General features: G+C 46.0%; 1 protein-coding gene across 1 annotated transcript in view; it reads left to right on the forward strand.

The window, feature by feature from the left end:
• The window catches only part of col16a1 (collagen, type XVI, alpha 1), a 414,952-nt gene that overhangs the window by 237,606 nt on the left and 149,931 nt on the right, over window positions 1-27,415 (forward strand). Inside the window, exons 27-31 of the mRNA XM_063033604.1 lie at window positions 5,949-6,002; window positions 7,221-7,274; window positions 17,841-17,948; window positions 19,506-19,613; window positions 20,754-20,876. Of these exons, the coding sequence (XP_062889674.1) occupies window positions 5,949-6,002; window positions 7,221-7,274; window positions 17,841-17,948; window positions 19,506-19,613; window positions 20,754-20,876 (447 nt within the window). The remainder of the gene's footprint in view (window positions 1-5,948; window positions 6,003-7,220; window positions 7,275-17,840; window positions 17,949-19,505; window positions 19,614-20,753; window positions 20,877-27,415) is intronic.

A 27,415-nucleotide genomic window follows, 5' to 3' on the forward strand; every position in this document is an offset into this window, starting at 1 on the left:
TCCTCGCACCTGGGCCTTGTGAATAATTACGGTGATTCATCAATGAATTGACTCTGTTTCCTTAACTTGGGGCAAAATGGTAGTAGGCTGCTTCTCTCTTTCAGGTTCATCGAGTGAACGAGACATGGCATCTGGTTTCTGATTCTTTGATAGAATCTGGTTGATAGGTCAGGACAAAATTGAACCTGTTAAAGAAAAGAGACCTCATGGACTGTCTGGAATTCAGTCTTTTGGCCTCTAGAATGTAAGCCAGGTTCATGTGGTCTGTCCATACAATAAAAGGTTTCTTGGCGCTCTCAAGCCAGTGATGCCACTCCTCCAAAGCTAACTTGACTGTGAGCTGCTCGCGATTTCTGATATTGTGGTTCACTTCTGGCAGGGATAGCCACCTGGAGAAGAACGCATACGTGTGCAGTTTATTGTCCGAAGGTGACGTTGAGGCAACACTGCACCCACTCCGATGTCTGAGGTGTCCACCTCAACGATGATTAGGTGAAAACAAAATTGGAACTGTCATGAACCACTGTTTGAACACTGAAAAAGCAGCCTCCTCTACGGATGTCCAAACCCTTGTATCTTTTAGTTAGTGCTGTCAGTGGAGACACCACTGAGCTGAAGTTCCTGATGAACTTTCTGCAAAAGTTGGCAAATCCCTGGAATAACTGGACTTGCTTCACATTGGATGGTTGTGGCCAATCTCCGACTGCCTGTATCTTAGTGGGGTCCATCTTAAGATTGCCATTAGGTTATGAGGACACTCAGTCCTCATTTATTGTCATTTAGAAATGCAGGCATGAATTAAGAAATGATACAATGTTCCTCCAGAGTGATATCACAAAAAAAACAGGACAAACCAAAGACTAATACTGACAAGACCACATAATTATAACATATAGTTACAGCAGTGCAAAGCAATACCATAATTTGATAAAGAGCAGACCATGGGAACGGTAAAAAAAAAGTCTTGAGTTCTGATCAACTCCCAATAGTCCCCGATCGCAGGCGGCAGAAGGGAGAAACTCTCTCTGCCATAATCCTCCAGGCACCGACAACTGTCCATGCATTGGAAGCAGCCGACCCCAGCCGACTCTGAGTCCGTCCGAAAAATTCGAGCCTCTGACTCGCCCTTCAACTCTGAGCACCATCTTTCCGAGCGCTTCGACTCTGTCCTGGCTGCTGAGCAACAAGCAAAGCCAAGGACTCGGGGCCTTCCCCTCTGGAGATTCAGGATCACGCAGTAACAGTGGCAGCAAAAAAGGCATCTCAGAAGTTTCTCCAGATGTTCCTCCATTCTCTCACGCCTGCCTCCATCAAATCAGGATTGTGTACGCCACCCTACTTGACAGATAACAGATATCACCACCGGAGTGGTCGCGCAAGCTGCGTCACGCCGCCATCATCTCCATTAGAGATGAAAAAACCCAGAGATGAAATGGTGGCCACATGAAATTCGGATTTCTCCAGGTTGACATAGAGTCCATGATCTAGAACCCTCGTTAGAATCAGAATCAGGTTTAATATCACTGATATAAATATGTCGTGAAATTTGTTAACCTAGCGGCATCAGTACAATGCAATACATGATAATACAGATATTAGAGAAAAATACATAAATTACAGTAAGAATGTGTGTGTATATATGTGTGTGTGTATATAAAATAGTTTGATTAAAAATAGTGCACAACAGAAATAGTATAAAAAAACGTGAGTTAGTGAGTGCTCAGGGTTGCAATGTTCATTTAGAAATTAAATGAATTAAGTGGCAGAAGCTGTTGTTGAATCGTTAAGTGTGTGCCTTCAAGCTTCTGTACTCCTTCCTGATGGTAACAGTGAGAAGAGAGTATGTCCTGGGTAATGGGGATCTTTAAAAATGGACGCAACCTTTCTGAGGCACCGCTCCTTGAAGATGTCTTGGATACTCTGCAGGCTGGTACCTATACTGGAGCTGACTACCTTTACAACATCCTGTAGCTTCTTCCGATCCTGTGTAGTAGTCAACCACGCCACCCCACCCCTATACCAGACAATACAGCCTGTCAGAATGCTTTCCATGGTACATCTGTAAAGGTTTTTGCATATTTTAGGTGACAAAGCAAACCTCCTCGATCTCTTAATGAAATGTAAGATATCTCTGATATGAATGACGTGCTCCTCCATGGACTTTGAGAAGATTAGGATATCATCCAAGTAGACAAAAGCATTCTTATGGAGAGCATCGCAGCCTGGAAAACTGCTGGGACATTTATGAGGCCATAGGGTATGATCAGGTATTAGATAGCTAGATAGATAGATACACTTTATTAATCCCGAGGGAAATTTGGTTTCGTTACAGCCGCACCAACCGAGAATAGAGCGTAAATATAGCAATAGAAAAACCCACCAACAATCAAACAGCAAAATGCAAACTATGCCAGATGGAAAATAAGTCCAGGACTTATTGGCTCAGGGTGTCTAACCCTCCACAGGAGGAGCTGCACGTTCGATGGCCACAGACAGGAGCGACCTCCCGTGCCGCCAAGTGTTGTATCACGGTGGAATGTGGCCAAAGTCCAACAGTAAAAAGTTCAATATCCAGTCTGCAAACACGTTCCTTGATCATAATATGACCCGGATTGCACCATCTGTTGTTAACCAGATCAGTAAGCACCCAACTCCTTTACGCTTACCACTCTCAGTGCACTTCCGGTCAGCCGGAACGGTATTACCCACCGAACTTCTCTTCTCTATAAGTCTCTGTTGTCTCGACCCGGTCCTCTTTCCTCGATTTTGTGATCCCCCTCTGCATCCTCTGTGTGTTTTCCTCCGGATTTCAGCAGGGGTGTCCGCCGCTCTGCTCGCTAAACCGGCTGGCATTAGCTGGAATACACAATGCGACCTTGCTTCTGTCCCGCGTATCGGGATGTAACCATTTCCAGCGCTAAAAAAAAACAAATAAAACTCTCTCTACTAGCATGTTAGAGAGGGTGCAGCTTCGACGTGTTACCGTGAGAAAAAAAAATACAAAAAATAATGTAAATTAGAAAGTAAGAATAGAGAAGAAAGTAAGAATATTCACAGTGCCCTGTTGAATCCACTTGTCATCCTCCCTTATGCGGACCAGATTGTATGCAGTCCTCAAGCCGAGCATACTACTTCCCTGAGGAGGGGAAGAAACAGCTGGAGGCCTAAAGGGGGAGGGAGAGAGAAGGGGTGCATTACTTCAGACTGATGTTTTGGAGCTGTACTCCTAAAGGTCAGAGGGTAAGGAGAGTCTGCAGATGCTGGAAATCCAAGCAACACACACAAAATGCTGGAGGAACTCAGCGGGCCAGGCAGTATCTATGGAAAAGAGTATAGTTGACGTTTTGGGTCAAGACTCTGGCAGGACTGGAGAAAAAAAGATGATTAGATTTAAAAGGTGATGGAGGGGAGAGAGAAACACAAGGTGATCGGTGAAAGTAGGAGGGGGAAGGGATGAAGTAAAGAGCTGGGAAGTTGATTGGTGACAGAGATGCAGGGCTGGAGAAGGGGGTGTCTGATAGGTGGGGACAGAAAGCCGTAGAAGAAAGAAAAGGGGGGAGGAGAACCAGAGGGAGGTGAGAGGCAGGCAAGGAGAGAAGGAAAAGGGGATGGGAAATGGTAAAGTGGGGTTGGGGCCATTAGCAGAAATTGATGTTCATGCCATCGGGTTGGAGGCTACCCAAACGCAAAAGAAGATGTTGTTCCTCCAACTAAGTGTGGCCTCATCACGACAATGGAGGAAGCCATGGATAGACATACCATAATGGAAATGGGAAGTTGAATTAAAATGGGTGGGCACTGGGAGATCCTGCTTCTTCTGGTGGCCAGAGCATAGGTGCTCGGCAAAGTGGTCTCCCAATCTATGTTGGGTCTCATCGATATATAGGAGGCTACTTCGGGAGAACCAGTCTCAATATATGACCCCCAACAGACTCACAGGTGAATTGTCGCCTCACTTGGAAGGACTGTTTGGGGCCCTGAATGTTAGTGAGGGAGGAGGTGTAGGACCAGGTGTAGCACTTGTTCCGCTTGCAAGGATAAGTGCTAGGAGGGAGATAAGTAGGGAGGGACAAATAGACAAGGGAGATGCTTAGGGAGCATATCATAGTCCTTGCAGGTGAGGTGACATTTCACCTGTGGGTCACTAGGATCTTGAGCAGGAGGCAGGCTAGTCTTTGCCAGGAATTAGAACTGTGATGCATTGAGGCTGGCCTCAGGCTAGACCTCTTCGTCCTCTTGCTCCACTAGGTGATTATCGAAGCCTGAAGGGGCTCTTCCAAGGCAAGGGCATCCTTTAGTTCCCCTCGGAGTCCGTGGCAGTACAGAGTGGCCAAAGCCTTCCCATTCTCGCTGCTCTGTTCAGCCAGACTGCAATTCAATAGTGTAGTAGGCAGCTGACTGACTATCCTGTCACACCTTTATCAGACAGTCCGAGGCTTGGTGGAATGATGGAACGCCCTCTTCATGGTGGCCATGAATACCACTGAGTCCAAGCAAATCTCTGACCTTTGTTCCTAATACGTCGTGTTCCAGTCCAAGGCTCTCCCGGTCAGGAAGGCCACCTTTCTGCGCTCCATTGCGGACGGGACAGCTGGAGTTCAAACACCAATGAACATTGAGTGAGGAAGCTATGGCAAGAGTCCGAGTCACCACAGAAACTCTCTGGGGTTGGAAGATGAACTGACTTCGCAGAACGACTGACAACTTCACCCGTGTGACTCTGGCTTTGTTCTTGTGATAGTTGGCGCATGGCAACCTGGAGGTCATGTGTCTCCAGGTTCTGTCTAGAAATGTTCTCGCTGTGGCTGGCCACAGCTGACAAGAAGCTCTGATACCTCACTGGGTCTATGGTTAGGCTCAATTGTACTGTGACGAGAGACCTCGGTGAGGATGGTTAGGACCCAAGTTCTGGAGATTAAAGCTGAGACACCAGACGAGACTGAAATGAAGTCAGGTTCTAAACTGGATGCTAGATGAGAATCCGAAATTGAGCACCAAAACATGGCCACCAGTTAGCGGACAGTCCTGAATCGTTAAAGAGGCTGGGCCTGCTAACCCTATTCCAGAGAGTAAGAGTATCTAAACACAGGAGGCTGGCACAGTAAGGTGCGTGTTGTAACATAGTATAGATAGGATGAATTCATGCAGACTTCTTCCCCTCAGGTTGGGTGAGACTAGAACTAGAGGTCATAGTTGTAGGGTGAAAGGTGAAATATTTAAGGGGAGTCCGAGGAGCTCCCAATCTACGTTGAGCCTCATCAATATATGAGACTCAACTCAGAGTGAAAGGAATGTGAAATGAGCTGCAGCAGAAGTGAGTTCAATTGTAACGTTTAAGAAAAGCTGGATAGATATAAGATTGGATAGGTATGTGAGAGACTGTCATCTGGGTACACGTCGACGGGACAAGGCAGAAGTTAAGCCAGCATTGACTAGATGAACCAAAGGACCTGTTTCAGTGACTTTGTAATTTTAGAGATTTAGTCAGTACAAAGGTTAGCACAGAAATGGAGAGCATGTAGGAGCAAGGTGGCCAACATTTGTTGAAGTACTGGAGTGCTGGTACTGTTTTATGGTGCTCAGCCATGCAGGCGAGAGCTCCTTTTTCAGTGGGTGTCAAAGGGGATCATTCTGTTGTCCCCTGGGGTTTAAGCTGAGAGGACGTTGCACTCGTGGAGACAATATCCACTCGTTGCCTGTTCTTCTCGCTGCACTGCCACAGGTAACAGAGTCTGCCCATACCATGGTGCCACAGTTTACTCCTGGTGACAATCAGATAGTTGAGCTGGAATCTTGCTGGGAACAGCTATCTGGTAAGAGTACCATTAATAAAGAAATGTATCCCTGCCTGTAAAGTGCTTGGGTGTCACATAGTTACTTCAGAAATGTACCTGTCCTTGAACTCTCCATTTTTACCAATACTTGCCATTCTCTTTTGTTATTGACAGGGCAAGCGTGGTCCTCAAGGTCTCCCTGGGCATGACGCAGAGAAGGGAGACAAGGTAGGTGGTCCAAGCTCCAGCCTTCCCTGTGGCACCTTCATTGCTGCAGGCCCACTCACCCAGATCTCAGACACTGTCTGCTCGACCCAAGCGCTGATTTTCATGATCCTGTAGATCTCTGCCCACACAAATCATAGGAATAAAATGGTCTGTATTTGTCAGTAGCAGGATGTTCACATTCTTCACTCTCAGACATACCGGTCACATCACACTGACAACAGTGGACAACAGTCTCTGTGACACTGGGCACATCACAGTGACGTCAGTCTCTGTGACACTGAGCACATCACAGTGACATCAGTCTCACTGACACTGGGCACATCACAGTGACGTCAGTCTCTGTGACACTGGGCGCATCACAGTGACGTCAGTCTCTGTGACACTGGGCACATCACAGTGACATCAGTCTCACTGACACTGGGCACACCACAGTGACGTCAGTCTCTGTGACACTGGGCACATCACAGTGACATCAGTGTTACTGACACTGGGCACATCACACTGTCATCTGTCTCACTGACACTGGGCACATCACACTGTCATCTGTCTCACTGATGCTGGGCACATCACACTGTCATCTGTCTCACTGATGCTGGGCACATCACACTGACATCTGTCTCTGTGGCACTGGGCACCTCACACTGACATCTGTCTCGTGGCACTGGGCACCTCACACTGTCATCAGTCTCACTGACACTGGGCACATCACACTTTCTTAACCATGGAGTCAACCTGCGCAGCAACTTCGCGTGTCCTCTAGACTCGGACCCCAAGATCCCTCTGAACCTCCACACTGCCAAGAGTCTCACCATTAATACGATATTCTGATATCATACTTGAGCTACCAAAATGAACCACCTTGTGAGGTCTCACCTTGACTGGCCTCATGAGACCATTGGTTTTCAGTACTGGCTGACTCCGTGGGATCTGTTGCCCCTTGGGGAGACCAACATTCTGCCAGTGCCACCCTTAGGTCACCCAGTTGGAGAAATGATCCCCCAGCCCCTTCCCCCCACCTCAGGCTTGGGAACACAGTCACTGCCTGCTGTCCTCTGAGAAAGCAGCCCTCACCAGCAGCATCTCCTCTCAGAGGGCTTTGAGAGGGGGAGATGTGGCAAACACTTTTCTTATATAAGTCACTTAAATATCCTATTGTTCTGCATTGGTGATAATTTCACACTGAAGTTTTAATATTCAAGAACTCTATCTATTTTGAAGGGGGAGCGTGGAGACCCAGGCCTCACAGGACGCCAAGGACTGAAAGGAGAAAAGGTTGGTGCTCCACACTAAGGCAGGATTTTCTCATCCAGAACCTGTTTTTATTCTATGAGTAGTTGTCAGTGGCCTGAAATCACCATTATTGGACCTAGCTCCAGGCTAGAACTCAAGGGTTCAGCTCCCATCCCAGAGTTTTATGTCAGCTGCTGGGCCACTGCCATCTGGACAGTAGGGATTGACCATGACTGCTGTCGTAGGGATTGACCATGACTGTCTGCTGTCTCGGGAAGGGCCCCTCTTGTGTTAGTGCAGAAACCTGCTTCTCCCCTGACCACTGGTTCACTCGCCCCCCAGTATGATGAAGGATCTAAGCCCGAAACATCAGCTGTTAATTTCTCTCCGTAAGTGCAACCTGAACTGCTGTGTTTCCCATATAAAGCATATAACAATTACAGCATGGAAACAGGCCATCTCGGCCCTTCTAGTCCACAACACCCTCAACCTTTGTGTCATCAGCAAATTTACTAACCTCTCCCTGCACTTCCTCGTCCAGGTCATTTATGAAAATCGTAAAAAGAAGGGGTCCAATATAACCATATAACATATAACCATATAACAATTACAGCACAGAAACAGGCCATCTCGGCCCTTCTAGTCCATGCCGAACTCCTACTCTCACCTAGTCCCACCGACTTGCACTCGGTCCATAACCCTCCATTCTCTTCCTATCCATATATCTATCCAATTGAACTTTAAATGACAACATCAAACCTGCCTCAACCACTTCTACTGGAAGCTCGTTCCACACAGCTACCACTCTCTGAATAAAGAAGTTCCCCCTCATGTTACCCCTAAACTTTTGCCCTTTAACTCTCAACTCATGTCCTCTCATTTGAATCTCCCCCACTCTCAATGGAAAAAGCCTATCCACGCCAACTCTATTAATCCCCCTCATAATTTTAAACACCTCTATCAAGACCCCTCTCAAGCTTCTACGCTCCAAAGAATAATGACCTAACTTGTTCAACCTTTCTCAGCAACTTAGGAGATGAAATCCAGGCAACATTTTAGTCAACCTCCTCTGTACTCTCTCAATTTTATTGATGTCTTTCCTATAATTCGGTGACCAGAATACTCCAAACTTGGCCTTACCAATGCCTTATACAATTTCAACATTACATCCCAACTCCTGTACTCAATGCTCTGATTAATAAAAGCTAGCATACCAAAAGCTTTCTTCACCACCCTATCCACATGAGATTCCACCTTCAGGGAACTATGCACCATTATTCCTAGATCCCTCTGTTCTAGAGCATTCTTCAATGCCCTACCATTTACCATGTGTGTCCTATTTTGATTAGTCCTACCAAAATGTAGCACCTCACATTTTTCAGCATTAAACTCCATCTGCCATCTTTCAGTCCACTCTTCTAACTGGCCTAAATCTTTCTGCAAGCTTTGAAAACCTACTTTATTACCCACAACGCCACCTATCTTAGTATCATCTGCATACTTACTCATCCAATTTATCATCCCTTCATCCAGATCATTAATATATATGACAAACAACATTGGACCCAGTACAGATCCCTCAGGCACACCGCTACACACCGTCCTTCAATCTGACACAAAATTATCCACCACTACTCTCTGGTGTCTCCCATCCAGCCACTGCTGAATCCATTTTACTACTTCGATATGAATGCCTAACGATTGAACCTTCCTAACGAACCTTCCATGTGGAACCTTGTCAAAGGCCTTATTGAAGTCCATTTACCCTCGTCAACTTTCCTAGTAACTTCATCAAAAAATTCAATAAGATTTGTCAAACGTGACCTTCCATGCACAAATCCATGTTGACTGTTCCTAATCAGACCCTGTCTATCCAGATAATTATATATACCATCTCTAAGAATACTTTCCATCAATTTACCCACCACTGACGTCAAACTCACAGGCTGATAATTGCTAGGTTTACTCTTAGAAACCTTTTTAAACAATGGAACAACATGAGTAATATGCCAATCCTCCGGCACCATCCCCGTTTCTAATGACATTTGAAATATTTCTGTCAGATCCCCTGCTATTTCCACACTAACTTCCCTCAAGGTCCTTGGGAATATCTTGTCCGGACCCGGAGACTTATCCACTTTTATATTCCTTAAAAGCACCAGTACTTCCTCTTCTTTAATCGTCATACTTTCCATAACTACCCTTCTTGTTTCCTTTACCTTACACAATTCAATATCCTTCTCCTTAGTGAATACCGAAGAAAAGAAATTGTTCAAAATCTCCCCCATCTCTTTTGGCTCCGCACATAGCCGTCCATTCTGATTCTCTAAGGGACCAATTTTATCCCTCACTATCCTTTTGCTATTTATATAACTGTAAAAACCCTTTGGATTTATTTTCACCTTACTTGCTAAAGCTGCCTCATATCTTCTTTTAGCTGTTCTAATTTCTTTCTTAAGATTCTTTTTACATTATATTCCTCGAGCACCTCATTAACTCCAAGCTGCCTATATTTACTGTAAATCCCTCTCTTTTTCTGAAACAAGTTTCCAATATTCCTTGAAAACCATGGCTCTCTGAAACTCTTAACCTTTCGTTCAACCTAACGGGAACATAAAGATCCTGTACCCTCAAAATTTCACCTTTAAATGACCTCCATTTCTCTATTACATCCTTCCCATAAAACAAATTGTCCCAATCCACTCCTTCTAAATCCTTTCGCATTTCCTCAAAGTTAGCCTTTCTCCAACCAAAAATCCCTGGGTCCAGTCCTATCCTCCTTCATAATTATATTGAAACTAATGGTATTGTGATCACTGGACCCGAAGTGCTACCCAACACATGCCTCTGTCACCTGCCCTATCTCATTCCCTAACAGGAGATCCAACACTGCCCCTTCTCTAGTTGGTACCTCTATGTATTGCTGCAAAAAACTATCTTGCACACATTTGACAAACTCCAAACCATCCAGCCCTTTTACAGAATGGGTTCCCAGTCTATGTGTGGAAAATTAAAATCTCCCACAATCACAACCTTGTGCTTACTACAAATGTCTGCTGTCTCCTTACAAATTTGCTTCTCTAGTTCTCGGTCCCCATTAGGTGTTCTATAATACACCCCTATAAGCGTCACAACACCTTTCCCATTCCTCAATTCCACCCAAATAGCCTCCCTAGACAGAGAACACAAAACATTACAGCACCATACAGACCCTTTGGCCCACAATGTTGTGCCAACCTTTTATCCTGCTCAGTCTAACTCAGTTCTCGATCTTTCTATCATACACGCTCCTCTGGCATTTTGTATGTGTACCTCTCTCAGCATTTGCACCGTCATCTCCTTGTCATCTGTGGAACCCAGCTAGATACACCTGCATTACCATGTTCCGCTCACAGAACTCCGGGACACTGCCTGGCAAAGTCCTGGAATTACTGTTTATTTCTTCAAATTCCTCTTGCATGGAAAGGCATCATTTGACCCATTCAGCCCCTCCCTGCTGCCTTGCATTTCTGCTAGATTCAGAGTGTAATTTTTCATTAAAACAATGACATTTGCGTGAACAAGCAACATAATCCATGGATGTGCTGGTGGCAGCCTGAAAGAGTTGCCACACTTTCCAGCAGGATAGATCTGGTCCTAGGGTTGAAGTTCTTAACTGAAAGAAGGCCAAATTTGAAGAAATGAGAAAGGATCTGAAAAGTGTGGATTGGGACAGATTGTTCTCTGGCATGGATGTGATCGGTAGGTGGGAAGCCTTCAAAGCAGAAATTTTGAGAGTGCAAAATATATTAATGACTTGGATGAGGGAATTAAATGCAGCATCTCCAAGTTTGCGGATGACACAAAGCTGGGTGGCAGTGTTAGCAGTGAGGAGGATGCTAAGAGGATGCAGGGTGACTTGGATAGGTTGGGTGAGTGGGCAAACTCATGGCAGATGCAATTTAATGTGGATAAATGTGAAGTTATCCACTTTGGTGGCAAAAATAGGAAAACAGATTATTATCTGAATGGTGGCCGATTAGGAAAAGGGGAGGTGCAACGAGACCTGGGTGTCATTATACACCAGTCATTGAAAGTGGGCATGCAGGTACAGCAGGCGGTGAAAAAGGCGAACGGTATGCTGGCATTTATAGCGAGAGGATTCGAGTACAGGAGCAGGGAGGTACTACTGCAGTTGTACAAGGCCTTGGTGAGACCACACCTGGAGTATTGTGTGCAGTTTTGGTCCCCTAATCTGAGGAAAGACATCCTTGCCATAGAGGGAGTACAAAGAAGGTTCACCAGATTGATTCCTGGGATGGCAGGTCTTTCATATGAAGAAAGACTGGATGAACTGGGCTTGTACTCGTTGGAATTTAGAAGATTGAGGGGGGATCTGATTGAAACGTATAAGATCCTAAAGGGATTGGACAGGCTAGATGCGGGAAGATTGTTCCCGATGTTGGGGAGGTCTAGAACGAGGGGTCACAGTTTGAGGATAGAGGGGAAGCCTTTTAGGACCGAGGTTAGGAAAAACTTCTTCACACAGAGAGTGGTGAATCTGTGGAATTCTCTGCCACAGCAAACTGTTGAGGCCAGTTCATTAGCTATGTTTAAAAGGAAGTTAGATATGGCCCTTGTGGCTACAGGGGTCAGGGGGTATGGAGGGAAGGCTGGGTTCTGAGTTGGATGATCAGCCATGATCATAATAAATGGTGGTGCAGGCTCGAAGGGCCGAATGGCCTACTCCTGCACCTATTTTCTATGTTTCTATGTTTCTATGTTTCTAAAATTTGTATGTTCCTGTCAGGATTAAAGGCAAAATGAATAGGAATAAGGAACCTTGGTTCTCAAGGGATATTGCAACTCTGATAAAGAAGAAGAGGGAGTTGTATGACGTGTATAGGAAGCAGGGTGTAAATAAGGTGCTTGAGGAGTACAAGAAGTGCAAGAAAATACTTAAGAAAGTAATCAGGAGGGCTAAAAGAAGACATGAGGTTACCTTGGCAGTCAAAGTGAAGGATAATCCAAAGAGATTTTACAGGTATATTAAGAGCAAAAGAATTGTAAAGGATAAAATTGGTCCTCTTGAGGATCAGAGTGGTCGGCTATGCGCGGAACCAAAGGAAATGTGGGAGATCTTAAATAGGTTTTTTGCGTCTGTATTTACTAAGGAAACTGGCATAAAGTCTATGGAATTAAGGGAAACAAGTAGTGAGATCATGGAAACTGTACAGATCGAAAAGGAGGAGGTCCTTGCTGTCTTGAGGAAAATTAAAGTGGATAAATCCCCGGGACCTGACAGGGTGTTCCCTCGGGCCTTGAAGGAGACTAGTGTTAAAATTGCAGGGGCCCTGGCTGAAAAATTTAAAATGTCGCTGTCTACAGGTGAGGTGCAGGAGGATTGGAGAGTGGCTCATGTTGTTCCGTTGTTTAAAAAAGGATCGAAAAGTAATCCGGGAAATTTAGGCCAGTAAGTTTAACGTCGGTAGTAGGTAAGTTATTGGAGGGAATACTAAGAGACAGAATCTACAAGCATTTGGATAGACAGGGACTTATTAGGGAGAGTCAACATGGCTTTGTGCGTGGTAGGTCACGTTTGACCAATCTATTGGAGTTTTTCGAGGAGGTTACCAGGAAAGTGGATCTGTACAGTTTCCATGATCTCAATACTTGTTTCCCTTAATTCCATAGACTTACCAGGAAGGCAGTGGATATTGTCTACATGGACTTCAGTAAGGTCTTTGACAAGGTCCAGCATGGGAGGTTAGTTAGGAAAATTCAGTCGCTAGGTATACATGGAGAGGTGGTAAATTGATTAGACATTGGCTCAATGGAAGAAGCCAGAGAGTGGTGGTAGAGAATTGCTTCTCTGAGTGGAGGCGTGTCACTAGTGGTGTGCCACAGGGATCAGTGCTGGATCCATTGTCATTTGTCGTCTATATCAATGATCTGGATGATAATGTGGTAAATTGGATCAGCAAGTTTGCTGGTGATACAAAGATTGGAGGTGTAGTAGACAGTGAGGAAGGTTTTCAGAGCCTGCAGAGGGACTTGGACCAGCCGGAAAAATGGGCTGAAAAATGGCAGATGGAGTTTAATACTGACAAGTGTGAGGTATTGCACGTTGGAAGGACAAACCAACGTAGAACATACAGGGTTAATGGTAAGGCACTGAGGAGTGCAGTGGAACAGAGGGATCTGGGAATACAGATACAAAATTTCCTAAAAGTGGCATCACAGGTAGATAGGGTCATAAAGAGAGCTTTTGGTATATTGGCCTTTATTAATCAAAGTATTGAGTATAAGAGCTGGAATGTTATAAGGTTGTATAAGGCATTGGTGAAGCCGAATCTGGAGTATTGTGTTCAGTTTTGGTCACCAAATTACAGGAAGGATATAAATAAGGTTGAAAGAGGTCAGAGAAGGTTTACAAGGATGTTGCCGGGACTTGAGAAACTCAGTTACAGAGAAAGGTTGAATAGGTTAGGACTTTATTCCCTGGAGCGTAGAAGAGTGAGGGGAGATTTGATAGAGGTATATAAAATTATGATGGGTATAGATAGAGTGAATGCAAGCAGGCTTTTTCCACTGAGGCAAGGGGAGAAAAAAAAACAGAGGACATGGGTTAAGGGTGAGGGGGGAAAAGTTTAAAGGGAACATTAGGGGGGGCTTCTTCACACAGAGAGTGGTGGGGGTATGGAATGAACTGCCAGATGAGGTGGTAAATGCGGGTTCTTTTTTAACATTTAAGAATAAATTGGACAGATACATGGATAGGAGGTGTATGGAGGGATATGGTCCGTGTGCAGGTCAGTGGGACTAGGCAGAAAATGGTTCGGCACAGCCAAGAAGGGCCAAAGGGCCTGTTTCTGTGCTGTAGTTTCTATGGTTCTATGGTTAGAACCACCAACTTAGTTCAGCGGAACAGCAGAGAACACACTGAAATAGAAACGCAGAACACAGTAACGTAGAAACGCAGAACAGTAAAGTAGAAACGCATAACGCAGTAACACATAACATAGTAACAGAACACAGTAAAACAGAAACACAGAACACAGTAAAATCGGAACACAGAACAGTAAAACAGGAACACAAACACAGTAAAATAGAAAACAAACAACAAAACAAGTGCCATTCAAAATTCAAAGTACAAAGTACTTATTATCTGTTCAACCTTGCTCCACTCCACTCATTCCGACTTTACGTCAAATGTGCCTTGACCTCACCCCAACTCTGCCTCTCACCCACACACTTTAACCCATGAGTCAGCCTCAACATCACTCTCCTCTCCATTGTTTGTGGTGATCGTTTACTATTCATTTTACAAGAAAAAGAGTTATTAATGAAGTATTTAGTTGTATTCTTTGTTTTGTTTGCCACCACCTGTATTTAGTGACTGGGTTCACTAGTGCCATCTCAAACTGGTTTTTGCTACCTATGCACTCCCAATCATAAGCAAGAAGTTGAATCTACTTTGTGTAATTAATTCAAGATCACCAAACCAGTGGGAACAGTTGCTCCCACCACCAACTGGATAGCTAGAGTTTAGAGCAGCTGATGAATCAGTACAATGCAGGCAGCCATGATAGGATTGGATTATCAGCCCTCTGTGAGTCTCTGACGAGCTGGGCACTTGGTGAGCGAGGCATGATAGGATTGGATTGTCAGCCTTCTGTGAGACTCTCAGACGGGATGAGCTCTCTGCAGGCAGCCATGATAGGATTGGATTGTCAGCCCTCTGTGAGTCTCTCAGATGAGATGAGCTCTTGTCCAATGAGGCATGGTAGGATTGGATTATGAGCCTTAGTGAGTCTCTTAGACAAGATGAGCACTTGGCGAGGGCATTATGTAGGATCAAAACTGAATAGGGGGAAACTGGATGGCTATTTGATTTGGTGGAAGGAGGAGTTAGATGGGGGAGTGTGGTAATGAAGGCTATGGGTAAGGGAGAAGGGATGGGCTTAACGGCTGAGATAACTAACACATTATGTCACCTTCATATGGCAAAAATCACTGGGGACGAGCGTGAATGAGGTAAGGCTGGAGTGGTGAAGGGAGTGGAGTGGAAAATAGTGTCAGGTTTCCCTTTGTGCTGTGGGGTGGTCCATCCCTCTCGGTCTGATAAACCCATTCTACTAACCTCATCGAGGGTTCAATAGTCCCTGTGTAGGAAAGGACAGAATGTCCTGCTGAAGGGTTTTCGCCCAACACATCGACTGTACTTTGTCTATAGATGCTGCCAGGCCTGCTGAGTTCCTCCAGCATTTTGAGTGTGTGTTGCAAGGACAGAATCTGGGCTTTTTTAGGAACAGGGATATTGGGTGTGAGGGGAAGTGATTGGGAGAGTAGGTTGCTGCAGCATTTCATGGGGATGGGCCACTGGGAAGAATGAGGAGAGGGAGGTAGAAATGGTGGGCTAGTACACATCATGAGGCAATATTGGGTGTTCTGCTGGTCTCTAAAGAATACAAAGACAGGTGCAGAAGAATTGATCAAGGGTGTCTGAGGAAAGTACAAGCACAAAGGGGAAAGGCAAAGTGGGAACTGGCGGGTAGATACTGGAGGCTCTCTCCAGAATTCTGCAACAGAGTCAAATCCTCAGTCTGTGAAGGGCTGCACATCTTTGTCATTCTTGTGCAGAGGAGATTCACCAGGATGTTGTCTGTATTGGATGGGGAGAGATTGGACATAATGGTTTTATTTTTCCTGAAGAAAAAGAGACCGACGTGTGATGGGATAGATGTACAGTCTCTCTCTCTCTCTCTCTCTCTCTCTCTCTCTCTCGCCCCCTCTCCCTCTCCCTCTCCCTCTCCCTCTCCCTCTCCCTCTCCCTCTCCCTCTCCCTCTCCCTCTCCCTCTCCCTCTCCCTCTCCCTCTCCCTCTCCCTCTCCCTCTCCCTCTCCCTCTCCCTCTCCCTCTCCCCCTCCCTCTCCCCCTCCCCCTCCCTCTCCCCCTCCCTCTCCCCCTCCCTCTCCCCCTCCCTCTCCCCCTCCCTCTCCCCCTCCCTCTCCCCCTCCCTCTCCCCCTCCCTCTCCCCCTCCCTCTCCCCCTCCCTCTCCCCTCCCTCTCCCCTCCCTCTCCCCTCCCTCTCCCCTCCCTCTCCCCCTCCCTCTCCCCCTCCCTCTCCCCCTCCCTCTCCCCCTCCCCCTCCCCCTCCCCCTCCCTCTCCCCCTCCCTCTCTCCCCCTCCCGCTCTCTCCCTCTCCCCCTCTCATATATATGTGTGTATATATATGGTAGGTAGTCAAAATGTTTTTCCCATGTTTGGGATATCATTAATTGTGTATGTAGATGTAAAGATTATCTTTATTTGCAACATGTAAATGGAAACATCAAAACATTCAGTGAAATGCGTCATTTGCGTCAATGACCAACGCAGTCCGAGGATGTGCTAGGGGCAGCCATCAAGTGTCACCAAGCTCTCAGCACAAAAAAGTATGCTCACAACTTACACCTTTGGAATGTGGGAAGAAATTCAAGCACCCAGAGGAAACCCAGGCCGTTATGGGGAGAACATACAAGCTCCTTACTGAGGGCAGTGGAAATTGAACCCTGATGGCTGGTGCTATAAAGTAAAAAGGAAGGAAAAAGGTTTCAAGGTGATCTGAAGGGCTAGTGAGTATTGCCTGGAACTTGCTGCCAGAGGAGGTGGTGAGATAAGGTACAGTCACTATGGCTGAGAAACTTCCAGGGAGGCAACTGAAAAAGTCAAGGCAGAGGAGCATATGGTCCTAGTGTGGGCTAATGGGATTATGCGATGGGCCAAAGGACCTGTCTCTGTACTGTACCTTTTTGTGACTCTATACACTGGCACTGCCGCTCAGTACGTTCAGTGAAGGAGGGCTGAGACTGAGTGGTGTTTATGTCTGAGAAACAGAGGAAGGGAAGTGGATGAACAGCACTCTGTGGAATGGACTATGGTTAACAGGTTAGTGCACTGATGGGGTGGAGGAAGCTGTGAGACGCAGAGCTTGCGTACAGTCACAGGCTGTGATTTGAAGACACAAAGGCACTGAAATCACTAATGGATGATGGGGACATTCAAGTTAAAGGGAATGGCTGTGGGTGCTGTCCACTGGCTACTACTCCCCTCTGGGGAACACATCCATGTGTAACTGAGAGTGAGCTGTGTGCTGAAGAGCTAAAAGACCCCACACAGGAATCACTGAACAGGATTACCTGAAGCGACCGTGGGTGCTAATCGATAGCTTGTAATCTGGTCCTGGGGTGACAGCTGCTCTGGTATTTGCAGGCATTTGAAGCAGTGTTGCAGGGAGGGCTGCTGCACCTTGATCAGTGCACTTCTGGTTGCAGTCACTGCACGGTGTCTCCTGGACTTCCATTCATGGAGACGGTCCCAAAGAGATGGAAACGATGGTCTGATGATGGGCCAGAGAAGTGTAGGCAGAGTCCTCCAGAAAGTGTTTCGTGCATCATGCATTTGGAACCATCTGGTGGAACAGTTTAGGAAAGAGCAGCTGGTCTGTCACTGTAACAAGCCACTGCCAGTGAGAGTGAGATCCAGGCTCTGGGAGGACAGTCAATGTTGGTGTGGGAGGACCGTTCTGTGGGTTACTGTCGGTGCAGAAGCCATGGTAAATCTCGTTCTTTTCTCTTCACAATGCAGGGCGAAGGATGTGGACCTTGCCTCACTGCTCCACATGGGAAGCTCACTGCTGCACCCCCACATTTGGAAGTACCCGAGGATGGATCCAGAGGACAGTCTGGCAGACCGGTAAGTGAGCATCAACAAAACAGTGATTCCATGGAGAGAGGACTATTTCTCCACGGGGCTGGGAAGTTGTGTGTACTGAGTTCCAACAGCATTTTGTGTGTGTTCCTCAGGATTTCCAGCTTCTGCAGAACCTCTTGTGTTTAAAAGTAGCATCACTGGCTCATTGCACTGGGATGAACAGTGGCCACCGCAGTGAAAATCTCCTCTGGGCCAGTGTCCTAAAAAAGATACCAGTTTAATGTTATCTGGTTCTCTTTCAGGGACAAGTTCACACACGGGTTCCTATCATCTGTCTAACCCTACTCACCTCTGGAGGAGTTGAACCCAAATCATAGTGATAGAAACACAGAAAACCGACAACACAATGTAGGCTCTTCAGCTGTGCCAAACATCTACTTACTTTAGAAACTACCTAGGGTTACCCATAGCCCTGTATTTTTCTAAGCTCCATGTACCTATCCAAGCGTCTCTTAAAAGACTTAAAAGATGTTCAGCCAATAACTTACTACTACTGAATGTTTGACCAGAACCTGCTCAACCTCAGCTGAATATCTGTATCAAATTGTGGAGAAGGTTTGAGTGGGAGCTCAGAGAGAGAGTTCATATCTCCCTATTTTTTAAGACTGCTGATTAGCTTTATTTGTCACACATACATCAAAATATACAATTAAATTTGTTGTTTATGTCAAATCAAATCAGTGAGATTGGGCTGGGCAGCCCACAAGTGTTACCCTGTTTCTGACATGCTCATAACTTACACATACACCTTTGGACTGTGGGAGGAAACAGGAACACCCAGAGGAAACCCACTCAGTCACAGGGAGCATGTGTAAACTCTTTGCAGACAGTGGCAGGAACTGAACCCTGGTCTTACGGCCAGTGCTGTAATAGTGTTGTGCTTTGTTGAAGGATGAAGTTTCTACATCAGTTGCGAATACAGGGAGGATGGTTGGGGACCACTACCTCTGAGGTCTACAGCCCACTGCAATTACCACACACTGGGGAGTCACTCGGAACCAATAAAGTACAAGCTCATGGTCTTTATCTGAAGATAACTGGGGGTTCTGGGAAAAAAATATTCACGGCCCTGGATCCAAATTACAAGCTCAGCAAGCATTAATTGGGAATTCACGAATGATGGCAAGGGTTAAACTACTGAGCTAGGGCTGGAGGACCAGGTTTGTATGCCATCAACCAGTGAAGAGTAGTGTGGTGTGGGAGCAGGAATGATGGGATTGTCTGAGGGATCTACCTAAACCTTGACTGTCCCTGGAGCTACAGATGCCACCTCAGGTCACTCACCAGTGACCTGTCTGGTGAGTGAGGAAAGGCTGTTCAGTGGAGGGAGGTGTGACCTAACTTCTTCCAGATCAGGAACCAGTCTCTCTCTCTTCTTACTGAGGAAACAGGCTACTAACCTGGCGTAAGGTGAATTCCTGCCCTTCTCTGGCCATTCACTGAGGGTCCTGGGCTGCTTCACCATGTAGGGGGGTACTGGGGGTAGAATGAGTAAATCCTTATTAACGCTCAGAGAAAATGTTTAATTCCTTTGTTCAGGGTGATCCTGGTCCAAAGGGTGATACAGGAGAGCCGGGTGCCATAGGAATTCCAGGAAACCCTGGAAAACAAGGATTGCGAGGTTCTCCCGGACTAAAGGGCGAAAAGGTGAGTCAACAATTTCTTGTTCCCTTTGTCTGAGCAAATATTGCTATTCTCAGCAGGTGTTCCCTATCTCTGGTTCTCAATATCTGCGGGTGTCCCTAATGCCAGCAGATTCCTGCTATCTGCAGGTGTCCCTGATCCCAGCAGGTTCTCACCCTCTGCGGGTGTCCCTGATCCCAGCAGGTTCTCACCCTCTGCGGGTGTCCCTGATCCCAGCAGGTTCTCACCCTCTGCGGGTGTCCCTGATCCCAGCAGGTTCTCACCCTCTGCGGGTGTCCCTGATCCCAGCAGGTTCTCACCCTCTGCGGGTGTCCCTGATCCCAGCAGGTTCTCAGTTTCTGTGGGTATCCCTGATTTGAACAGATTGCACTTGCCTCATCCTACTAACTGGAATCAGTTGGTTCTGAGGATCGTTGGGAAGAAAGTGTTGAATTACTGCTTGGTGCCCTACCAGTCCTTGCCCTCATTTTTCTTTCCTGCACCCTGGTTTGAAGCCAGGGTGCTGTGGGTACAGTGGTCAGGGTTAGTGGTGAGCTGTGGGAATTACTGGACAACATTGTGACCTCACTGTTCCACTGTTTCTCCCTGACTAATCCTTCTCAGCTTCCCTCGGCTGTGGCCCTGCTCACCTTCGGTTTGGCATAGTTGATGAGGACACACAGACAAATGGTTCACGTGGTGAATGTGAGAGATGCTGATCGGCACTCTCCGTACTTCTATTTCCACACCGCACTACACATCCACAGCTGGCCAGACACGGGTCACTTAATATTGCTGCCACCATCTGTTTTTGTCCAAACGTCCTGCAGTGTGTTCCTCATTCCTGATTCGTCAAGTAGTCCGATTGGATCAAGGGATCCAGTCCTGAAGCATTCCCGAACAGGAATTCTGCAGATGCTGGAAATTCAAGCAACACACATCAAAGTTGCTGGTGAACGCAGCAGGCCAGGCAGCATCTCTAGGAAGAGGTGCAGTCGACGTTTCAGGCCGGGACCCTTCGTCCTAACAAGGGTCTCGGCCCGAAACGTCGACTGCACCTCTTCCTAGAGATGCTGCCTGGCCTGCTGCGTTCACCAGCAACTTTGATGTGTGTTGCCTGAAGCATTCCCGATTCATTTGTGGTGTTCCGATTGTCTTATACAGGGAGATCAGTGTGAGGTTTGCCCCACAATTCCAGATGATTTCAAGGACGTGATTGGACTTCCAGGGAAACCAGGCCCTCGAGGCGATCCTGGACCACCTGGGACAGGAACACCCGGAAGACATGTAAGTCATCAGTTATATTGGTTATATCAGTTATAAAGCTAGACTTTGTGTGTATCTGAGTTTGTGTGTTTAGTGTGTGTTACATGTTCAGTGTGTGTGTTTGTGTGCTTAGTGAATAGAAACATAGAAATCCTACAGCACAATACAGGCCCTTCGACCCACAATGCTGTGATGAACATGTACTTACTTTAGAAATTACCGAGGGTTACCCTTAGCCCTCTATTTTTCTAAGCTCTATGTACTTGTCCAGGAGTCTCTTAAAAGACGCTATCGTATCCGCCTTCACCACCGTCGGTGGCAGCCCATTCCACGCACTGACCACTCTCTCCATACAAAAACATTCCCTAACATCTCCTCTGTACTCACCTCCAAGCACCTTAAAACTGTGCCCTCTTCTGTTAGCCATCAGTCTTGGGATCAATGCTTTATACATCTTATACACCTCTCTCAGGTCACCTCTCATCCTCCGCTGCTCCAAGGAGAAAAGGCCGAGTTCACTCAACCTATTCTCATAAGGCATGGTCCCCAATCCAGGCAACCTCCTTGAAAATCTCCTCTGCACCCTTTCTATGGTTTCCACATCCTTCCTATATTGAGGTGACCAGAAGTGAGCACAGTACTCCAAGTGGTGTCTGATCAGGGTCCAAAATAGCTGCAACATTGTCTCTCGGCTCCTAAATTCAATCCCACGGTTGATGAAGGCCAATGCACATTATGCCTTCTGAACTTTAGAGTCAACCTGCGTAGCAGCTTTGAGTGTCCTATACACTTGGACCCCAAGATCCCTCTGATCCTCCATACTGCCAAGAGCTTTACCATTAATATGATATTCTACTGTTATATTTGACCTATCAAAATGAACCACATCACACTTATCTGGGTTGAACTCCATTTGCCCCTTCTCAGCCCAATTTTGCATCCTAGCAATGTCCCACTGTAACCTCTGACAGCCCCCCATACTATCCACAACACCCTCAACCTTTGTGTCATCAGCAAATTTACTAACCTCTCCCTGCACTTCCTCGTCCAGGTCATTTATGAAAATCGTAAAAAGAAGGGGTCCAATATAACCATATAACATATAACCATATAACAATTACAGCACAGAAACAGGCCATCTCGGCCCTTCTAGTCCATGCCGAACTCCTACTCTCACCTAGTCCCACCGACTTGCACTCGGTCCATGACCCTCCATTCCCTTCCTGTCCATATATCTATCCAATTGAACTTTAAATGACAACATCGATCCTGTCTCAAACACTTCTGCTGGAAGCTTGTTCCACACAGCGACCACTCTCTGAGTAAAGAAGTTCCCCCTCATGTTACCCCTAAACTTTTGCCCTTTAACTGTCAACTCATGTCCTCTTGTTTGAATCTCCCCCACTCTCAATGGAAAAAGCCTATCCATGTCAACTCTATCAATCCCCCTCATAATTTTAAACACCTCTATCAAGACCCCTCTCAAACTTCTACACTCCAAAGAATAAAGACCTGACTTGTTCAATCTTACTCTGTAACTTAGGAGATGAAACCCAGGCAACATTTTAGTCAACCTCCTCAGTACTCTCTCAATTTTGTTGACATCTTTCCTATAATTCGGTGACCAGAACTGTACACAATACTCCTAATTTGGCCTTACCAATGCCTTATACACTTTCAACATTACATCCCAACTCCTATACTCAATGCTCTGATTAACAAAGGCCAGCATACCAAAAGCTTTCTTCACCACCCTATCCACATGAGATTCCACCTTCAGGGAACTATGCACCATTATTCCTAGATCCCTCTGTTCTAGAGCATACCATTTACCATGTATGTCCTATTTTGGTTAGTCCTACCAAAATGTAGCACCTCACATTTTTCAGCATTAAACTCCATCTGCCATCTTTCAGCCTACTCTTCTAACTGGCCTAAATCTCTCTGCAAGCTTTGAAAACCTACTTCATTATCCACAATGCCACCTATCTTATTTATCATCTGCATACTGTTACGTACACCGTAACTGGGTTGCCAAACCAGCAGAAATGGAATGCTCATTGGAGTCTGGATTATTAGGAACTAATAAAGTTTTATTAAAGAAATAAGTAATACAGTACTCTAATCGTAAGGATACAAATATAACGGGTTAGCAATGATAATACACACATATACACAGAACTAGGGTAATAGGAATCAACCAAGCTCTGTCGCAGTCTAGGGGTACAATGATTAGTCTTAAGTGAAGCAGAGTTCAGTTCAGTTTAGTGCAGTTTGCAGTAATCGCTGTTGTTGTACCATTGGAGAGAGAGAGAGAGAGAGAGAGATGAAATTTGGTTTAAGGCAGACCTTTTGATGTCTTCGCAGTTGGTTTCAGGCAGACCTTTTGATGTCTTCTAATCCCGCTGTGGCCACCGATTGTGACTCCTCCGTTCCAGATACGATCGTTCTTCCGCAGTGAACCCGGCACCCAGGCAAGGGCGGACACACACCCCAGGTTCCCACCGATCGTACCTTTACACCCTGTGAGCCTCTGATCGGTTCCCACGAACCGGTCCTCCAAACTTCCACCAATTTGTGGGGGCACACTGCTCTTTCCAGGTTCTTGTTGTGTGTCTCGTGCCTTAGCAAACCTGCTCCTTTTATCCCCCTGTCCGTTAAACTTCAAACAGTTCAGGTTCAAAGCAACTGGTCTGTCAATATCTGAATTGTGTTTCTTTCCTGTTAATCCCTCTCTTCTCTCTTATTAGTATTTTGAATGTTTCTCCATTGTCTTTCTTATCTCTCTCATTAGCATCATCCGTCCGGTAACTCTGCTTCACGTTACACATGACACCCCCACCCTTAAAAGGATTTTTACCGGGGTAAAAATTATGGGCATGAATGCACATAAGATACACACTAATATACAGGTAGTCATCAGCTATTCGGCTAATACAGAGAACTTTAAGTTTTAACACCTTGACAGACAATCAGTAATCACATTGTCCGTTCCTTTTATATGTTTTATCTTAATATCAAATTCCTGTAAGACCAGGCTCCAACTTAGTAAGCGTTTGCTTTTATCCTTCATTGTGGCCAATAACACTAATGGATTGTGATCAGTGTGAACTATCAGTGGTTTCCATGCCGGACAAATACAAACCTCAAAATGTTGTAATGCCAGTATGATTGCCAGTAATTCCTTCTCCACAGTGGAATAATTTCTCTGATGGACATTAAACTTAGTAAAATAAGCCACTGGGTGTTCAATTTCCTCTTTGTCTGTTGCAACAGCACCGCCCCGGCCGCTTCGTCGCTAGCATCTGTTGCTAGGGAGAAGGGTTTTGAAAAGTCAGGCGCATTCAATACAGGGTGGTGACACAGAATCGCCTTCAGACTCTCGAAGGCTTGTTGACAAAGGTCGTTCCACACAAACTTCGCATTCTTCGGCAAGAGCTTAGGTTTTTGCAAAACCTCCGATAGTACCCCACCATCTCCACGAACCTTCTTAGGGCTCTCTTGTCTGTCGGGATGGGAACTTCAGAGATAGCCTGCACCTTAGTCTGCATCAGTGCCAGTTGCCTCTGTCCTACTACATATCCCAGATAAGTGACCTTAGCGTGACCGAACTCACTTTTTGCAAGGTTTACTGTCAGGTTGGCTTCAGACAGCCATTTAAACAGTTCCTCTACTGCCACAATGTGCTCCTCTCACGTGTCACTCCAGACCACTAAATCATCAATATACGCTTCTGCGTTCTTTAACCCTTTTATCACTGAATTAATCATCCTTTGGGAGGTAACACACATCAAAGTTGCTGGTGAACGCAGCAGGCCAAGCAGCATCTATAGGAAGAGGCGCAGTCGACGTTTCAGGCCGAGACCCTTCGTCAGGACTACACGAAGTCCTGAAACGTTGACTGCGCCTCTTCCTATAGATGCTGCTTGGCCTGCTGCGTTCACCGGCAACTTTGATGTGTGTTGCTTGAATTTCCAGCATCTGCAGAATTCCTGTTGTTTGCGTTTAAAATCCTTTGGGAGGTCTCTGGGGCGTTTTTCATGCCAAAAGGTAAAACATTATACTCGTATAACCCGGATGGAGTGACAAATGCTGAGATTTCTCTAGCCCGGTCGGTTAAAGGAACGCACCAGTACCCTTTCAACAAATCGATCTTTGTGATGTACTTAGCTCTCCCCACTTTATCGATGCAATCGTCTACCCTTGGGATGGGGTAAGCATCAGTTTTAGTGATGGCATTCACTTTTCTTTAATCTGTACAGATTACAAACCCATCTTGAAAAGATAAATATGGTGCCGACCAGATTGGAGAACTCTATTGTTTTGGCCAACTAGGTATGCTCCCATCGACTTTCGGGACAACCACACCGGGAGACGCCCATTCCGATTTGGATGGCCTAATAATACCTGTGGCTAGCATGTGTTCAATTTCTTTCTCCACTAGCTTGCCCTTCTCCAAGTTCATCCTATAGGGGTGTTGCTTAATAGGCTGATCTGATGTAACAACAACATCATGTACCGACCCTTTACATCGTCTCGGGACATCCGGACATACATCTGCATGCCGGTTAATTAGCTTTATCAGCGGCTCGCTCTGTTCGGGGGTTAAGTGAGAGACCTTATCAGCAAAGTTGGCCAAAACAATAGAGTTCTCCAATCTGGTCGGCACCATATTTATCTTTTCAAGATGGGTTTTCCCCTTATCATTTGGCACCCCAGCCTCATTAATTTTCATGATAACACCAACTAGATCGGCTTTATGATCGTGGTAAGCTTTTAACATATTAATCGGCTCTAACTACGTCGGCTCACGTTTACAATACTCAATAATATCCTTCCTCATGTTCGGCCAGTAAAACACTTTCATAATTCTATCAACTGTTTTCCTTACCCCAAAATGTTCACCGAGGAGTATGTTGTGGGCCAGGTTAAAAATCTCGTCCCTATAAATTTTCGGCACTACCACCTGGTATACCACCCCCCACTCCTCATCTGCCGGCACGGTACTTGGACTCCACTTCCTCATCAGTACTCCCTCCTTCACATAATAGCCCATTGGTTCCCTTTTCATTTCTGCTTCGGAGAGAGCTGTCTCCGTCAAAACCATCAGCTCCTCGTCTCATTCCTGTGCCTGTATAAATTCCTTCCTTGCTAATGATAAATCTACCTCAACTCCCTCACTTCCTTCCACTCCACTATGCTCCTTCTTCTCACTTTCTAACCCCTCCTGGTACAAGGCTGGTAAAAACGTCTCAGCTAAATCCACATTCGCTTCGGCAGCCTTTCTAGACATGCGCCGAGTTACTGCTCAAACGGGATAAACCTGTGAGTCCATGGGCGGGTCCTCAGTCCTGGCAGGCTGGCTTGTCAGTTTTACTGCTGGGTACACATCTCCGCCTGCAGGGTCATTACCGAGTAAGACCTCCACGTCTTCCATTGGTAGTTCGAGCCTCACCCCTATCGTGACCGGTCCGGAGACCAAGTTGCTTTTTAGTTGTATCTGGTGCAAAGGTACTGCTTCAGTCCCTTTCCCAATGCCTTTTATCACACTGATCTCCCCAGTCTCGGTCTCTGAACTAAAGTCTAACACCCTCGTTAAGATCAATGACTGACAAGCCCTAGTGTCTCTCCAGATCCGTACTGGAACTGGGTTTGACCTCTCCTTCACTGACACCAATCCGGCCGAAATAAACTTCTCACGCCCTTCCTGAACTCTATCAGACCTCTTCTCCCCTAGCGGTTTGTTTGCCAGCTCAATACAGCCAGTCAGAGTCGTCATTTTTCCTTTCCCCGTCTCCTTCTTTGGGACGAAACACCTGGACGCAATGTGACCGGCTTTCCCACAATTATAGCATACGACCCCAGGAGACTTCCTACCAAACTGCCTCCTGTCTTCCTTATCCTTCTCACTACTTCCTGACTTACTTCCTGGCTTTTCCGGCGGTTCTGCTGTTTGCCTTTTTTTTCCTTTCGGGAATTCTAACCCAATCAATTTAACCAGTCCCAAATTTTGGCGTTCAAAATCCCGGACAAGATACCTACTTATGTTACGTACCCCGTAACTGGGTTGCCAAACCAGCAGAAATGGAACACTCGTTGAAGTCTGGATTACTAGGAACTAATAAAGTTTTATTAAAGAAATAAGTAATACAGTACACTAATCGTAAGGATATAAATGTAACAAATTAGCAATGATAATACACACATATACACAGAACTAGGGTAATAGGAATCAACCAAGCTCTATCGCAGTCTAGGGGTAAAATGATCAGTCTTAAGTGAAGCAGAGTTCAGTTCAGTTTAGTGCAGTTCGCAGTAATCGCTGTTGTCATACCATTGGAGAGAGGGAGAGAGAGAGAGATGCAATTTGGTTTCAGGCAGACCTTTTGATGTCTTCGCAGTTGGTTTCGGGCAGACCTTTTGATATCTTCTAATCCCGCTGTGGCCACCGACTGTGACCCCCTCCGTTCTGGATACGATCATTCTTCCGCGGTGAACCCGGCACCCAGGCAGAGGTGGACACACACCCCAGTTTCCCACCGATCGTACCTTTACACCCT

This window comes from Mobula hypostoma, chromosome 26 (assembly GCF_963921235.1).
Source record: "Mobula hypostoma chromosome 26, sMobHyp1.1, whole genome shotgun sequence".
In the NCBI taxonomy this organism is placed as follows: domain Eukaryota; kingdom Metazoa; phylum Chordata; class Chondrichthyes; order Myliobatiformes; family Myliobatidae; genus Mobula; species Mobula hypostoma.